Genomic DNA, 16,857 nt, shown 5'->3' with positions numbered 1-16,857 from the left:
ATGAGCTTTGCCAATCCCGACGATAGGTCTTACGGCGGTAGTGCGGGCTATTACCCTCGTGCGCCTGGATCAGCTCATGGTCCTCCCCCTCCTACCGCCGGTGGTCAAAGTCAACATGGCTCATCGCCTGAACAGAGGCTGCATTCATCTGGTGGATACAAGACTACTCCTGCACCACACGAATCACCTTCTCAACCTGTATATCCCAATGATATTGGTCCTCCACCAGGCTCATCTCACGGTTATCCCCCTCAACCAATCACTCCCCTAAGCGGACAGACGTACCCACCTCAACAGCCCCCTTCAGGCGGTTACTACGGTATAACCCAGACTCCCCAATCGGATCCTTCGCAACCTCCAACTCAGCAACATATCCCATCTCCACCTCCTAGCAGCAATGGAAGACCATCCAGCGCGAATTTCACACCGGACGGTGTACCTATAGTACCAGTCGGAGTGTCAGGTGGAAAGATGTTTAGGTGTAGAGGTTATGGTGATTGTGACAAGGTGTTCACCAGGAGTGAGCATCTGGCTAGGCATGTTCGGTGAGTACGCGAATCGTTCATCGTTTAAATGAGTTTGGCTCTGACGCAGGTACTGTATAGGAAACATACTGGTGAAAGACCTTTCCCATGTCACTGCGGGAAAGCATTCTCTCGTCTCGATAACCTGCGACAACACGCCGCTACCGTTCATGCCGACCAATCAGCGTTGAATGAAGCGATGCTCGCTTCTTTAGCTCCCATCCACGCCGCTCTTTCCCAGCGAGCCAACAGAGACCAACGGAAGCGAGGAGAAGTGGTAGAAGTACCTAAGAACGCTGTGGAGAGGCCGAGGCATTCGGAATACAGAGCTCAGAAAACATCTCCCACCTCTGCTGCCGCTGGCCAACAACACCCTCCTGATTCACCCTACGCCCAATATCCACCTGAAGCTCAATGGGGTGTCGCTCCTCCCCAACATGGACGACCTCGTACATCAGGCTACGAGTATCCACCTTACGGCACCGAAGGACCACCAGTCTTAGATGATGCTGGACCTTCCCGTCGGCCCGCTTCGTCTGCCGGTTATGGATATCAGCAACCAGCTTACTATGATCAGACCGCTCGTCCACCTACTGCTCCTGGTACAGCATCGTCAACCGATTCGATGAGCCAGCTGCCTTACCCTTATCGACCAATGTCATCTCAAGGTCGTGATCTACCGGTGCCCAGCCATTATGCTGAATCTGAACCTCCTTCAACTGCTCATGGTCCACCTCAATCCCCCATGTACTCCAATGTACCCCAAGCGCAATGGTCTTCCCCTCCTCCACCTCACACCGCCTATCCTCCGCAAGATACCAATGCCTATCCCCCCAATACCGCTGAAGGATACACATACCCTCCACCACCCCATCAACATGGTTCTTACCCACCCAGAGATGAGGTGTACCATTACCCACCTAATTGGACACCTCAACAACAGTATAGTAACATACCACCTCCTCCTCCTACCGCTGGCGGATACCCTCCAACCTACAACCAGCAACCCCCCGAATCGCCATTCCAATACAACGCGCCAGGACCTCAGGACGCTACTTACCCACCATCTTCGTACGGGTACGACACGAGAAAGCGAAGAGCAGAGGACGGGAGTGGAGATTCTGACATGAGGAAACACCATAGACCGAATGACGATCAGTCACAACAGCCTCAAAATTTGAATGCTGCGCTGGAGGGACAGCGAGATCCATCATGGCTACCACCTACCACTGAGCGTCGATCTTCCTTGGCTATCTCAGCGTTATTGGGATCGCCTCAACAATCTTCCAGATCTAGACCTGCTACTGCCGGTGCTCCTGGTCCGAACGAGGGGTACGATCATGCTCAGGCCGCGTACCAGGCCAGCCAGGCTTACAACCAGCAACAACCCGAGGCTAGTCAGAGCTTACCACCGACTCCTACGGTAGCTATGAACGGTGTTAGAAGGGCAAAGGATGATTTGTCGGTACAGGCTCAGGTGCAGGGGACGGAGAATGGGCAAAGTATGGAACAGAAAGCTAAAGCTTTGTTAGGGCAGGGGAGATAGATAGTTTGAGTTTGATCTGGGAGCATCGTTGATCGGTGGCTTTGTGGTCGTCGTTTTTTTTTTTCTTCTTGATACCCTCTTTTGACTTTTCTATACCCATCGGTAACGAACAAGGATATACCCCTGGCAATCAACACATACACGAACATATCATATAAATAGGTTGTCTGAAGAATGAAAACGGGTGAAACGAGTAAAAGTAAAGAAAGGCATTATATAGTATATTTATCCTGGATGAGAGATGATATGATGTAGTTGATCTACACTAGCGATAAATTTGACAAATGATTCCTTCATGATTGTTCACAGTATATGTGCAGTGATTTCCAGGTCGGTATTACTTTAGTGCAGAGTTAGAGCAATAGTGAATTGATAATGCTAATCCTAATCGATATGGGTGTTTTCGTACCTGATCATCCTTTACTATCTTTCGATCGCCCATGATACGTACTTGTTGGTCCGAATGACGTTCCTGATTTGTTTTTTCAGCTTTAGTTGATCTCATTTGACCATGAAAACGTAAGGAAACGTAAGGTGACAGTACAAAAACGAGCACACAGTCACATAGCTCAAGCTTAACAAAGTAGATTCCAGTCAATTGCGTCTTTTGTGATTGCATTCGTAAGTTTGTTATCCTGATGAATTGAGCTGTATGTCGCTATGATGATACTGTTTTCATTTTTTATTGTTTCTGTTTCTGTTTCCGTTTTTGTTTTTTGAGTTTGCGTTTGCTTTCGCTCGTTCTGTTTTGTACTGACATTTCCATGTTTGATGCATCCGCAGGAGGCTGTACTTCGCTGACTGCTCTAATATACTGCATACTGTATACTTGACTGACTGTACTGTACATACTAGTACGTGTTGACACTTTCAATCAACGCACGCACGGTAACACACTGTCATTTAGCACTGACCATGTATACTGAACTAACACACAAATACACGACACACAATATTGTCATAAAGACGTGATAACCTCATTGTTCACGTTCACGATTCACATTTACTCCATGACTCGACTTTTACTTTGATCTGCTTATATTATTCTTGGTTATAATACACATCTTACTCACCTCATCCCACCAATCCACTCGCCACCCCTTTCTAAGACTGTAAGTTCATTCTCTCCCTCACTTCCCTATACCCAGACCTAGACTGACATTACCTTCCTCTTAACCCCCATGTCACTCAAAAAACCCGTCCCATCCGATATACCCCTACCCTCCACCCCTCCGCCAGCATATAAAGCACTATCCGAACGGACCTCTTCCCACTCCCAACCCCTTCCTATCGAAAAAGCCAACACTTTCCCAGGTCATTATTCCACTGCTGCTGAACCTTCCGCTCCCAAGCCTGTCAAACCTGTCCCCATCCTCATCGCAGAGAAGGTCGGATCTAAACCCAATCCCAAATCTAAAGCGAAACAGCCAGAAGCAGAACAAGAGAGATACAAACACCCACCGCCACCCCCTCCTCCAAGAGTATTCGATTGGGAAGAATTATCTAAATCTAGATCCCATCCACCGACTCTCAAGGTCGAGATCAGACCTCTTCCCGTATCATCTGCTCCTGCTCCCACTCCTAACAAGCTGAAGAAGGGATCCCAATCCACACCAAGGTTGCCCCTCGGCGTCAAATTCGAAGATCCTCCTACAACTGCTACGAAGAAGAAATTCCATACTCCTCCTATCACTCCTCCCAAAACACCCACTCCACCACCTACGCCACCTCCTGATCCTGTACCTTCCCCTGATCCCCTTCCAGAACGACCTTCCAAGGACACAGTAGATTCACCACCTGCCCCACCCCCACCTCCTCCTCCGCCCCTCTGGACGAACTACACATTACCCTGGCGCGTCAGACGAGAAAAGATGGCCGCTCCTCCTAGGATGCTCATTCTCTCCGGAGGGGGCTATGAGGCTTTTGTAGCTATGCCTCCGTCATATGAGGTGGGTTGACTATCTGTATTCTAACATTAATCATGAGAGAAGCGCTGATGAGAGGTTTCAATCGGCTCGTCCTTTGATTCACCTTGGTCTCCCTCTGGCGGTACATCGTCAAACTCGCAGAAAGCCGTTGCTCTCGCTACTGAGAAATTCAATATACCCAACACCCATATCATCAGATTATCATGTAAGGCTTCCGATATGCAATGGATAGGAGGATATGCAGGCTCAGAGGACATCTTCATGTAAGTCTAAGCCGACACCACGTCGACTGAGACAGACAACCCTCGTATGAGTGCTAATCCTGGATGGTCTCGTAACTGAAATAGCGCCGATAACGATTCCTTCCATTACGCCTGTGCGGGCAAACACGTTGCTCGACTCGGAGTGCATGTTTACGATAAATCTGTCAGTTTTTCATTTTGCTCGAGATCGAGGTGACTAAGCTGACAAGGCGGTACAGGCAAAACCTGGTCCAACACCCGCTGCACCTGCTGCGAGTGGCGGGGGTGGTGGCGATAAGAAGGAAGACAAGACAGAAAGTGAGTATGTAGTCTTCTTCAGCTTGTAGTTGCGGTAATGATCTGCGCATTAGCTGATGTAGTAACGCCTTTCATGTTTAGCCAAACCGCCACCTGTGCCGCCGACTGCCGATCAAAGTTTGACTTGCCAGACTACTGCGGGCAAGAACGTGACTCTTGCTGCTAAGGTTACAGGGTGAGTTGACGATTCATCTGAGCCTCCTATCCGAAGGCTCAACTGATTTTACTGGGTATGACTCCTTAGAGAATTAGCAAAGGGTATTCCGGCTGGAAGTGAGTCGCTCTTCAGAGATGTACACGCAATGTCTTGCTGATTGGATAAGTGGCATAGACTACCTTGGTACCTTGACAATTGAGGTGAGCTAGCCGAACAGAAATTTTGGTCAATTAGCTTGCTGATGGTAAAACGATAGGACAAGACTTGGAAACAGACTTTCGTAGGGAATCAACTTGGACCCAATGAGGTCATGACAAAATGCAAGTGGCTGTGACCCACCTGTCGATATCTAAGAGGTTATCTAGGAGGTTACTATACTGAATTGAGGGTTTTTACAGATGTTGTCCACGATAAGAACACCGCTCGACTGTTATTCAGACCAAGATCTATCAGACCAAGTGTCGAATTCCTTCCTGCCGAGGAGAAAAGTGTGAGTAATACCTCCTACGATGTTTCCTACATCCTGTTCAACTTGGTACAATCTCTTTGTGGCGAGACATCCATTAATCTGATAAACCTCCTCTGATTCAGCTCGAGGTCTCCCTCTCGATCGCAGATTGGACAGTCACCTCCGCCTATCCTATGACCTCACTCCTTCCCGACGGCGCAAGACAGAAGCTCAGGTGGTTCCTAAAGGTCCAACCTGGAGGTATTGTCGAGGACATGCTGACTGGGACTCAATCTAATGGACTGTTCATGGAGATGATGTTAGTTATTTCTTGCTATATATCTTCAACAAAGGCGGATCATAGCTGATGGAAAATGGCATGCTTGTGTATACAGCCCCAGTGTCAAGGCCAAGCCTGATAAAGAACCTGATCCAGACGCACCGTTGATTCCAGGTGAGCGTCAGCTGGCACCTCCATGACGAATACGGGTGAAAAGCTGATCAGCCTTGTGTTCACAGCATGGCCCGATATCCGACCTTCAAACGCTTGGTGCCTTCCTCAGACTATTTTCATCCCTCACATTGATCGTATTTTGACGGCATTGGGATTGCCCGTAGAAAGTAGAACAGCAATGATTACATCTTGGTTGCCCGGCTTGACCAGACATAAGAACATTGTAAGCTTTGGTCTCCTGTTCTGTTTCTGAATTTTTACTAAACTCGGATGTCGATGCTTGATTTTTCTGTGTAGGCGTATAGGTGAGCTGCACCATACGAGAGGTGACAAGGTACCATCCAGCTAACGTGAACTCCATGAGGTGCACAGGATCCTCAACAGAAGTCAACTTGATCCATGCTCCACTCTGACCATCATCCCGCCACCTTCAGTAATGCTGAGGATTTTCGTGAGTGGGATGTACCTCCATCATGTGAACAAGGATAGTCACATTGACAAGTGGGTGATACATACAGGTCCTGTTCAAAGGCATACCCGACTCGGAAATGAAAGATTGGGAGAACGCTGGTGTCCTGCATGCTGAGATGGGGTTGGATTGGCGTGACTCGTGAGTGAAGTGTGCGGGTTCCACTATTTCCGACGATATGCAAGGATCTGGGCTGACGACTAAGCCTGCCTCGCCCCTCGCAGAGTCGGCTGGACACCCGATTTGCAAGATGAGAGTCTGTTCAGAGTCATCGAATATGGTGCAATGTGAGTGTATCTGTCAACGTTGCCGTAGTAGTTGATCCGTATCGTTACTGATGGTTCGTACAATTCACAGGGAGGTATTCGAGTAAATCGGTCTAATACGGGAGAAAAGGAGGCTCAGGTGGGCATCTACTGAGAATCGAGAGATGATCGGAAAAGGATGCTGTACCAAAAGGCAATGAGAATATACACGTGAGAAGGAATTGTTAATGGAGTATTGAGATGAGATAGATCTTCGAGGTTGTACCTTGCGTCCGAATAAGTAAATACCACAAAAAACAAAATGCATATGTTTATCTTGTATCGTAGTGTAGCCCTTGAGCTGTCCAAGATATACATTTCCTGTAAGATATCATTGCATTTTGAAGTCCAGTGCGATAAGTGCAGTCGTTGCAGTGCATTGGTTGTATAATACGAGTAATACATGCAAGGCTCTCTAACGGGAGAAAGGAGGACAAAGTATCTACGGAAAATACAATCTCAAGTCAAACAATCAATTCAGTTTCCAGACCAGGACCCAATACTCTAATCATCTCTTGCCCTCTTCCTCCTCTCCTCATCTTTATCTTCATTAACCCTCTTCCCCCCCTTCTTAGCAGCACTCATAAAGCTCTCCACCCCGAACGGATCCTGCATCGAGTTCCCATCCAGCGCGACGATCGTATCCTTCTCAAACTGCACAGGACCCTCCCTGCTCTCGGATGCATCGGCACCTTCAAATCCTCTCGTGGCATTACCAAGGTTGAACCTATCCTTCTCGAGCTCATTCCTTATACCTTCCTCTGTTCCTCCGCCATAGGACTCGTCATTGCCTTTACCTGATCCGGCGGATTTATAGATTGCCGCTGCTGCTGAGGAACCTTGGAAGAGGGGTTTGTCGTATAGGTTGTAGGAGTCTTCAGAGGCGAATCCTGTAGATAAGGATTCTCGGTTGAATAATCGAGAGTCGAGGAGGGTCTCTTTGGAGGCGGTGGGCTTGGCTAGACCCAGGGCGATCTTCTCGGATATGTCTCGGTTGGCTTCTCTGCGGATGTGAAGGAGGAATATAAGCGATGTGTTCGTGCAACTCATTGAAAGAATAGATTTAGGTGGTTGATAGGCGGACGATCAGAACAAGTGAGAGAAGCGAGATAACCCACCTAGCCAACATCTTCGTCCTCATCTCACTACCCATATTACTCATCCTCATCTCCTTCTCCCTCTCCTTCCTCTTCTCATTTCTCACCTGTTCTCTCTCCCTAATAGCCTCTTCATCTTCGTCCGAACCCTGCTCCTCTTCCTCTTCCTCGTCCGCGTCAGACTCATCCTCACTTGCAGAATCGTATCCACCCAGACCCATACCCAATTCCTTCGGGGGCGCAGAAGGAGCAGAAGAAGTGATACCTGATCTCTCTTCTCTCGCTTTCTGAGCCAACAGTCTGAGATTCTCCTCCTTTTGAGCCTTCTCCTTCTGCGCCAAAAGCTGCTGCATCTGCGCTCTGGCCCTGACCTCCTCTCTGGCATGTCGATCAGCCACATAAAGCGCTTCAGAGAATTTAGCGAAATTGTCATTGATATGAACATCTTGTAATCCCCTTCCGTCCGCTGCCAACCTCTTATCTAACGGGACGGTATAACCCTTGTTGTTCTTCCAATTGGAAATGCAGGGAGGGATCATCCAGTCCTTCTGATCTTGGGCTGTAGCTGGTCGAGGAGGGGATTGAAGTACGGGTGGAGGGGGTTCGGCGGGTCCTCGAGGAATTTTTTTATGTTTGAATCTGGCTGGTTCTAGCGGGTCTTCCTGCACCTCCGTCATCTTGATAATACGTTGTTTGCCCTCTCCTGAACCCTGGTTGGCAGGGGTATAACGGATGTATGTAGCGTCATTGTTGGTTTTGGGGACGTGTTTAGGCTGGGCAGCTTTGATTTTACCGTGGGTGATTCGCTCGAGGGCTAGACGCGTTCGCTCGGCGGTATCGTTGATGGATGCTGCGTCGGGTCGTTCCATCTCTCGTTCAGCGTCTGTAACGTCCGAACGGTTTGCTAGGGGTACGAGATCTGAGAGGCATCATTGAGTGGGATTAGCTGGCAATTCACCTCGACTGATGGGAGTCGAACAGCTCACCTTTGAAACTTGATTGGACTTTTGATCCGGCCGCTCGACCATGTTGAGCAATAGCATCATATCTAACTAATCCATCTTGGTCTACTTGAAGAGCTAATGTCGTTCCTGCGCCGGTCTGCGTCGAAAGAGCTCAGTCAGCTTTCGTATGAACGATGATATCACGATAGCTGACACCAACTCACCTTCTTCCTGCCCATATCTAAGGGGTACTGAGCGATGTGACACTACACCGACACCGATACCCAGATTAGCGTAAAGACCCATCCACACACAGATCACAAAGAATATCTCACCTCAGGATAAGCTCCACCACCATTAAAATCTACCGCCGTCTTGGGCTTCCATCCCTTCCTACTTCCATATTTCGGTATTTGTGGTCCCACAGGTACAGTGGAGGAAGAGGATGATGCAGAGGGGAGGATGTCTTCATACTCTGGCATAGGGTTGTGAAGGGGAGTTGGAAGGGCGCTACGAATGCGATAACTAGTCAGCGTGTGTTCCTCGTCCGAAGGATATCAAACCAACGAAGCTCACCGTGCTAATGCTGCCATTTTGCTTGTATCGGGAGGATATCAGTGGGGTACGGTTGTAGGTACTATGTATGATCTTATGCTATTGTGATTTTGTTGAATGTTGAGCGGCAAACGCATCCATCCACAAGGCAAGGTGTCATAACATACTCAAGCTGAGACCACAGAACCAGAGACCAACGGGGAATATCGGTGTTATGGGTTGGTGGCGGCCACTGTGACAGGCTGCATCGCTCTACGGTGATGGTGCCACATCCTTCCTTGACTGATGATCTCCATCCAAACTGATCAGTCCACGTACCCCGTGGATCTCGCTGATAGGGTTGATTCCAGCTCGCTCTGCACATGAGCGATCGTTGAACGAGCTAGCTCGCGTACGGAGCTTGCGATCACTTCCCCTCCCTCCTTGCACTGACACTACCAGGTTGCACTTCAGGCTGTACCTCTGCTGCAGGCTGATTGTGACACCCTTTGATTTCGAAACTCTGGATGCACACGTATTGCAGGACCATACACGGAGTACCACTGATTTGTGTCCGGAAGGAGCACGAAATGGCACACCCTGAGACTCTCCAAAGTAGATGAACCTCCTTTCACGAACAGCTAAAACGGGAATGACAAGGGTTTTACACAAGACGGATCTGCAGACCCTTTGGAGAGAGGACAGATGACCACGGCATCATGGATTTGTAGCTTGGAGATTGACGAGTGGGATGTCAATTGAAATGTATATAAATAAGGACGTAGTCTCTGATATCTTTCCCATGCTCAGCAGCAGGCCGACACAAGGGAGTTGTTGGGCAACATGCGAACGCAGCAGTCCGTGATTTGATCTATGTTGCTGCCAGTCAAAGGAATTAGGGTCTTCAGCTTCATCTGATACGTTCTTCATGATGGAGCTCGAAGTCATATTGATCGCTCGGACCAAGCCTGCTGGTCGAGCTTTAGATCCATTGTCAAGGCAGCTACCTCGGAAGACCAAGAAATGCCCAGTCTCGTCTCTTTTGGACATGTCTTTCCGCCTGGATCATGATACATTCTGCGCTGAACTGACACAACTACTTGCAATCGACATTTTGTGTGAACGTTCTCAAACAGCATCCACTCGAAGAAGATCCAGCAGATTATCAGAAGTATCCCAGTAATCAGGCAGGTCATGATAGTACCACTATACCGTACCACTACTCAACCGATGCCCCCCTTTGATCGCCTGTTGTTAGGTCGCTCGCTGATTGTTTGGTGATTTCATTCTGATAGATGTCAGGATACGATACGAGTGCGGCTGATATCCGTCTAGTCGAAGTCGGTGATTTCTCGACTGAGCCTGCAAGAACAGCATGCCAAAAAACTGAAACCCACGGAGTTCCCTCGTTCTTTGTCGATTTACAGTCAACAACATCGTCCGACCGACTTCAAGTTTTCAGTCGCGGTGTATCTGACAAGTCAAAGACATACTTTAACCCCGTGGGACTACCCAGGGGACGAATCCACAACCTCATCAATGATGGCAAGACGCTTTGGGAGGTCTCTACGCAGCAAGGGGGTCGTACAGCTTCGATGTGCTGGTGCAATGGTGTTGTCATCTACACCGAGGTCAAAGACCAAGTCGGTAACGTCATCTCCACTCATCACGGACTGGCTGATGGAGTGCAGATAACGTTTCCACTGCCGAGCACTACCACCACCTGACACAGATGTTCCCTGGCTGCCCATGGTAGTACATTGCCTACGGTCCATATATTAGTGTCTCAACACCGCAACATTTGTAGAATTTCATCTTGCAGGATGGACGATTGAGTGATCTGGGCAACCGTATGTCATGTGGGCTTCGGCTAAAACGAAATGCTATGCGTTCCATTAGTAATGTGTCCAGCCATTGCAATACGGTTCTCGTATTCTCGTTCTGCATCCCCGTGCCAGAACTAAGCGGTACACTGATCTCCTCGTCCGTCGTGTAGTGATTGCAGAGCCAATAGCTGGACGTTGAAGCTTCCTGCGGCGAGTTCGGGAACTTCGCCAGCCTTCTGGAGGACCTGTCACACCTGCTGCAGCATTTATTTAGTAGCTCGAACAAGTCGGACTTCGCCCAAAAGCTCCCCTTCGACGATGTTATTTGGCCTTCTCTCCTTAAGAACACAGGAACCTGATTCCAGTAATGTTGAGTCTCCTCAGCTGTTGAGGATGGATCATGAGATGCATATATGCGTGGAAAAGTGCGAAGAGCTTGTATGAGTAGATACAGGAGGCTAGAGTCTCCCGACGACTTGAGCTGGTCTTCAGGTATGATGACAACGGTATCCCAAAGAGAAAAAAATGCATGTAATTCTATGATCAAACCCCTATAAGCGCACCCTGTACCATGCACCAACTCCCCACTTCCTACTCCATCAAAAAGCCCTAAGCCTTGTTCTCATAAGCAGCCGTATGAATAGACACAGCCCTTCCGGAAGGATCGCTCGAAACACCCCACTCCTGCTTGGGGATCCATCGTACAGCAGTCGAAGCAGCCGCCTTGGTAGGGAAATGATGTTCGAAGATCTCCCTAATCCAGTATGCCTCTTTCGTATCAGGTGTAGATTCGGGGAATCGTTCCGCCCTCTTGGCGAAATCTTCGTCTGAGACTGCGGCGGCAGCGTGGTCCTTCATACCGTCGATCCAGGAGTATCCTACACCGTCGGAGAATTGTTCTTTTTGTCTCCATAAGATTGAGTCGGGGAGGTAAGCTTTTCCATCGGGTGAGCAGTCAAAGGCTTTTCGGATTATGTACTGTATTCAATGACGAGCAGATCAGCCATGTCCCCCTCGTTGGCATTAGAGGCTGACTCACCTTCTCCATCTTGGGTCGACCATCTTCGTCAACCTCTTGCTGAGAGCCTTTGGAGAACATCTTGTACTTGGCATCAACGTTCATGGCGACTTCGAGGAACTGTTTGTCGAGGAATGGTACTCGCGCTTCGAGACCCCAAGCCATGGTGGATCTGGAGGTTATGAATCTGGTTAGCTCAGGTACTTGGAAAGAAATCGTTGAATGATAAGATGATGAATAGAGAGACTGCACCCACTTGTTGGCTCGGAGACAATCAGCAGTGTGCAAGTTCTTCACACGCTTGACCAATTCTTCGTGGAAGTCCTTGGCGTTGGGAGCGGCGTGGAAGTAAAGGTATCCTGGGAGATGAACGAACAAATCAGCATCACGAACATACTTCACGACTGCTTTGCATCACAAGGCTTATTATCCGTTGAAAAGAGAAGTCAGAAACTCACCACCGAAGATCTCATCCGAACCTTCACCACTCAAAACCATCTTCACACCCATAGCCTTGATTTTCCTTGACAAGAGGTACATAGGAGTGGAAGCTCGGACAGTGGTAACATCGAAAGTCTCGAGGTGGTAAATCACTTCAGGGATGGCATCAAGACCCTCTTCCAAGGTGAAGGTGTACTCGTGGTGGACTGTTCCCAAGAAATCGGCAGCTTTCTTGGCGGCTATCAGATCAGGTGCACCTGGAAGACCGATGGCGAAGGAGTGGAGTTGGGGCCATGAGGCGAGGGGTTTCTCGTCGCCTGAAAGACGTCAAAAAGAGATTCATTCAGCCGATGTACAAGACGTCAAAAGAATGATGACAATACTGTGTAGTAGGAGACATATACTCACCGACCCATTTACCCTCGGCGATGGCTTGTTTCCTCTCTCTCCTGAATTTCTCATGCTCCTCAGCCAACTTGTCAGTCTCTCGGGCAGCTATCGAAGCGATCAAACTTGAATCCAAACCACCGGAAAGCAAGACACCGTATGGTACCTCAGACATCAACCTCTTCCTTACGGAAGCTTCCAAAGTCTCTCTCAACAATTTCAAGTCAACTTCGTTATGGGGGATAGATCCCTTATCGCCATCCCACCAGGTAGGTTTGTAATACCTTTCTAGTTGTTTGGTCTTTGAGTCGTAGAAGTGTCCAGGGGGGAAGGCAATGAGGTTATCGCATTCCTCGTGGATGGCTTTCAACTCCGAGGAGAAGTAGATGGTATCTGGTGCGGAGGAGTGGTACCCCATGTAGAGGGTGGTGATACCGATGGGATCTCTGGCGGCGATCAATCGAGGTGGTTCGACGGATTTGTCGAGCAGGACGAAGGAGAACATTCCGTCGAGCATTGCGCAGAGGTCTGTGCCGTGTTCTCGGTACTGAAGGCCATATTAGAGAAGTTAGCTAGCAGCCCTTGTAGAAATAGATTGGTATAAGGAATAGGTGTGATTTACCAGATGCATGATCACTTCACAATCGGAATGAGTCTTGAAAACGGCATCTTGGTTCTTGAGTCCTTTTCGCAAGGCGACGTGGTTGTAGATCTCACCGTTGACGGCGAGCACGAGTTGGTCGTCTTCGCTGACGAGGGGTTGGGCACCGGTGTCTAAGGGGAGGATAGGAGTTAGCAATGGGCATTGGTTGATTAAGGTAATGAGTAGTCCTTCCTCGTCCCACTCCGCACTACAGATCCAGTAAACCTATATAATCGATGTATGGCTATATTCTATATGAGATACGATAATGATACAGTATTATATCACATATCGTTGTATTCCCCAATCCCACCCTCAGCTACCGATTTTGGTTTTGTGCCCCCATCCCACCCCATCCCACCCCTAGCTACCAGTGAGACCTGTCCCCCTTCCCATCCCTAGCTACCGATGATACTACGCCCCCATCCCACCCCAGTCTGCCAGACAGTAGTCATAAATGTAGCTGTCAGCTAAATTAAAATAACTCACCTACTCCCACAATAGCCAACCTCTCATGTACCATAATCGTATCCTTAGTCATATAACATCCTGACCAATCTGGTCCTCTATGTCTCTGTTTCTTTGAACATGCTATGGCTCTAGGTCTGTATGACGCCAGGTCACCTTGTCTGTTGAAACAACAAAATATTCCACACATTGTACGATTACTGTTTTATTGGGTCGAGTTGAATGTATAGATGCCAAGAAAGCTGAAGAGGGAAGATGGGCTGTATATATCTTCTTGTCTTTTTGGTGATGATCAATGCACCTTTGATATTTTGTTGGGTCGAATGTTAATGAAGGTATGAAGAATAAAGATAAGAGACTGAAACGAATGAATCAATCCATGTCAACCGACCTCACCTCGAATCCCAACTTTTTCGACTCTCAGCTTGCATCTGATTGATGGATTGATGAGTGGTAAGCCTATCAGACCCTGAACTCGCCTATGCTTTGACTGACTCGAATTGAACCGGGTCATCCGATACTACCTTTTGCTGTGGAATATGCCACATCATTCTACGTTATCATACAGCAGAGACGGTTAAACGGGATGTGCTATCAGCCGGACACGAGCATAAGATACCAGGTATGCAATGGTACTCCTATCATTGCTTCCATACGATTGTCCTCTGTTTACTACAACTACAACTGAAGCCATACCTGGATATCACCTATGCATGGTTCATGACTCTCTCTCTCTCTATCTATCAAGCTATAGTCCAAAGATCCCATGCATCTATTATATACCTTTGTGTTATGCAACAAAGGGATTCTAGTATCTGACAATGTCTGTGTACCTTCCTTATCTGGTAATTTACTGTAGAGTGTTATGCGGTAATCGCAATCTGATTGTGACTGTACTGTGGTAATCATCATCATGAGATCTGCAGTACAAACTCCACTTTGCCTCCTTATAACAGTCTTCTCTTTATGGCATTCTAGGTTGCACCTGACATTCACATATCATCCATTGATTCGATAGCTAACCGATAGCTTTCACTCACATCCATTTCATACTACACTCGATTGATTCAGATACATTCCTCATACCGATCAATCACGCCAAGACGATCCACACTGCACACCTTCAACTCCTCCATCTTCCGCACAAGAACACCAGGAGATACACTTTCCACGCACACGGCATACCCATCGTTCACATGACAATCCAACCACACCAACACCATGCCAACCGAATCGACGCCATCCACTTCCCTGCCATTGGTCAACCCCTTGTCCCTCCCACAGGGGGTCATTAAATGTTCGATCTGCGGGATCGGGAATCTCACGAGCGGATCTTCGACCAATACCAATACGAATGAGGGGATTGTCGTGCTTAGTGATCCGATAGAGAGGATCTGTGGGAGATGTGTGAATGCTAGGCGGATTGATGCGTTTGAGGCTGAAGACGAAGGACAAGATGAGAGCACACAAGTAGTAGATTTAGGTCAGGGATTGGGATTAGGATTAAGAGGGATAGATCTGAACGAAAGATCGGAGAGTAGTATCTCCAACGATACCGAGGAAGAGACCACCTCTAGGGAATCTACTCCTCATTCTCGCTCGCCAAGACCCGAAGATACGGATACGAAAATCGATACGCCCTTATCCAACTTGTCGAGATCGCTCCCAGCACATCATCCGAGGCCTTGGAAGACCACACTCAAACCTATTTCAACTGCGATTACCTCTACTCCCGATCGAACTACTACTCCCCAACAACAGACGGACGAAGGGAGTGAAAGACCTTCGAACCCCTTGTTGGAGGTGACCAAAGCCAGAGTACCGTCCATCGGTAGAGGGGCATTATACCCTGGAAGTATATTCAGAGGGACGCAGACCAGTGGGAGGAGCGCTTATGAAGTTGAGATCCAGTTTGTTGTGGGTATCTCCCTTTTCATTTCAAATACCCCTCGTGATTCCAGGCTAGGAAGTCGTATTCTAACACCACCACCATATGCTGATGCCTAATACTGATACAGGACGTAAACTTCGCCGAATCAAGCGTCTCAGGCTACCTATCAATCTCCCACCTCACCGACTCCTACCCCCACCTCACAACATATTTCGACGGCGAAATCATAGGCACCAAACATGGCTTCATCACTGGTCCCCGCTATGGCGCAACGGAGCACGACGATATGCGCCATTGGGGACGGTTCGAACAGTTTCGCCGTCCTTCCACTCGACTCGATCTCTTGAAACCTGAGTTATACCTTCGAGATCCCCTGCCGGATAAATCCATGGGTGAGGTTAGGGCTAGGGAGAGGGATTTTGTTTTTTTGAGGATTAAGGAGAGGTTTTTGGTGCCGGATCATAAAGTCCGGGATATTAGTGGGGCAAGCTTTGCTGGTGAGTGGATTGTCGTCTTTTCCTGTACTGTCCCTCTTTGGGTGCTGGTCTCGGCTTTGTGATATCTCATATTCAACATTCGAGAGGCAGGATGTGATTTCTTAAGGAGTAATTGTACTCGGCTGAGCTGTGTAATCGACAAACTGACTAATGCATAATGTGAATCCTCACTCAGGCTTCTACTACGCCCTAGTGGATTTATCTCCCCCCTCAGCCCCACTCGAACCTTCCACTCCTACTTCACCTTCAACCCCTAAAACGCCTTTTGGCCCGCCCGCACCAATCATCATAAGACGAGGATCAAGTCAGGCGAATGTCAGACCGGAGGGGAATAGACGAAGAGAAAGTTCGAGTAGGTTGAGGGATATGCCTGTCAGAGGGGAAGCTACCATCAGAGGGGTGAGTGATATCCCTGCTCGGATAGGATATCAGGTCGAGATTTGAGTATTCATACTGACTTGCGAATGTTGGCACGGCATAGTACTATTTCCATTCTTTGGTAAGTCCTCTCACCTTCACTTTCTCAATGATGAGCCCAAGCTGATATCGCGTTGGACGACGTAGAACCAAGAACCGTTCCAGGAATTGTTTCTCTCTCACGTACCTCAACGAAGTAGCAGTACGTTCGAGTTCAGATAGGCTCTGCTCTCGTATCCTACGTTCGACCAATTTCTTGATCTTTTCCAATCTTCATATGTAGACTCCTGGTTGTACAGATCT

At 48.3% G+C, this 16,857-nt stretch overlaps 5 protein-coding genes across 5 annotated transcripts; 3 read left to right on the top strand and 2 right to left on the bottom strand.

The window, feature by feature from the left end:
- I302_102263 (uncharacterized protein) lies at positions 1-2,070 on the top strand (the record flags this gene model as incomplete). The annotated part of the gene is made up of 2 exons (XM_019187639.1): positions 1-545; positions 606-2,070. 2 exons carry the CDS (start codon positions 1-3, stop codon positions 2,068-2,070), a joined length of 2,010 nt encoding a protein of 669 aa, XP_019050517.1.
- Positions 2,071-3,251: 1,181 nt separating this feature from the next.
- I302_102262 (uncharacterized protein) lies at positions 3,252-6,377 on the top strand (the record flags this gene model as incomplete). Its single annotated transcript, XM_065869450.1, has 16 exons — positions 3,252-4,019; positions 4,140-4,261; positions 4,346-4,424; positions 4,480-4,558; positions 4,640-4,733; positions 4,803-4,831; positions 4,890-4,915; positions 4,972-5,035; positions 5,114-5,205; positions 5,307-5,482; positions 5,559-5,617; positions 5,683-5,840; positions 5,915-5,922; positions 5,990-6,068; positions 6,136-6,227; positions 6,311-6,377. The coding sequence occupies 16 exons, from the start codon at positions 3,252-3,254 to the stop codon at positions 6,375-6,377; spliced, it is 1,992 nt and encodes a 663-aa protein (XP_065725522.1).
- Positions 6,378-6,895: 518 nt separating this feature from the next.
- Positions 6,896-9,025, bottom strand: I302_102261 (pre-mRNA-processing protein 45; the record flags this gene model as incomplete). The annotated part of the gene is made up of 6 exons (XM_019187637.1): positions 6,896-7,394; positions 7,510-8,407; positions 8,475-8,589; positions 8,657-8,698; positions 8,768-8,942; positions 9,009-9,025. 6 exons carry the CDS (start codon positions 9,023-9,025, stop codon positions 6,896-6,898), a joined length of 1,746 nt encoding a protein of 581 aa, XP_019050515.1.
- Positions 9,026-11,401: 2,376 nt separating this feature from the next.
- On the bottom strand, positions 11,402-13,939 carry I302_102260 (asparagine synthase (glutamine-hydrolyzing); the record flags this gene model as incomplete). Its single annotated transcript, XM_019187636.1, has 7 exons — positions 11,402-11,770; positions 11,832-11,982; positions 12,067-12,169; positions 12,269-12,568; positions 12,660-13,185; positions 13,261-13,412; positions 13,771-13,939. 7 exons carry the CDS (start codon positions 13,937-13,939, stop codon positions 11,402-11,404), a joined length of 1,770 nt encoding a protein of 589 aa, XP_019050514.1.
- A 1,031-nt stretch (positions 13,940-14,970) lies between these two features.
- I302_102259 (uncharacterized protein) lies at positions 14,971-16,776 on the top strand (the record flags this gene model as incomplete). The annotated part of the gene is made up of 5 exons (XM_019187635.2): positions 14,971-15,666; positions 15,768-16,137; positions 16,313-16,536; positions 16,619-16,636; positions 16,702-16,776. 5 exons carry the CDS (start codon positions 14,971-14,973, stop codon positions 16,774-16,776), a joined length of 1,383 nt encoding a protein of 460 aa, XP_019050513.2.
- Between the last annotated feature and the right edge of the window lie 81 nt (positions 16,777-16,857).

Source organism: Kwoniella bestiolae, chromosome 1 (genome assembly GCF_000512585.2).
Source record: "Kwoniella bestiolae CBS 10118 chromosome 1, complete sequence".
NCBI lineage: Eukaryota > Fungi > Basidiomycota > Tremellomycetes > Tremellales > Cryptococcaceae > Kwoniella > Kwoniella bestiolae.
This window is presented reverse-complemented; position numbering and strand designations above follow the sequence as displayed.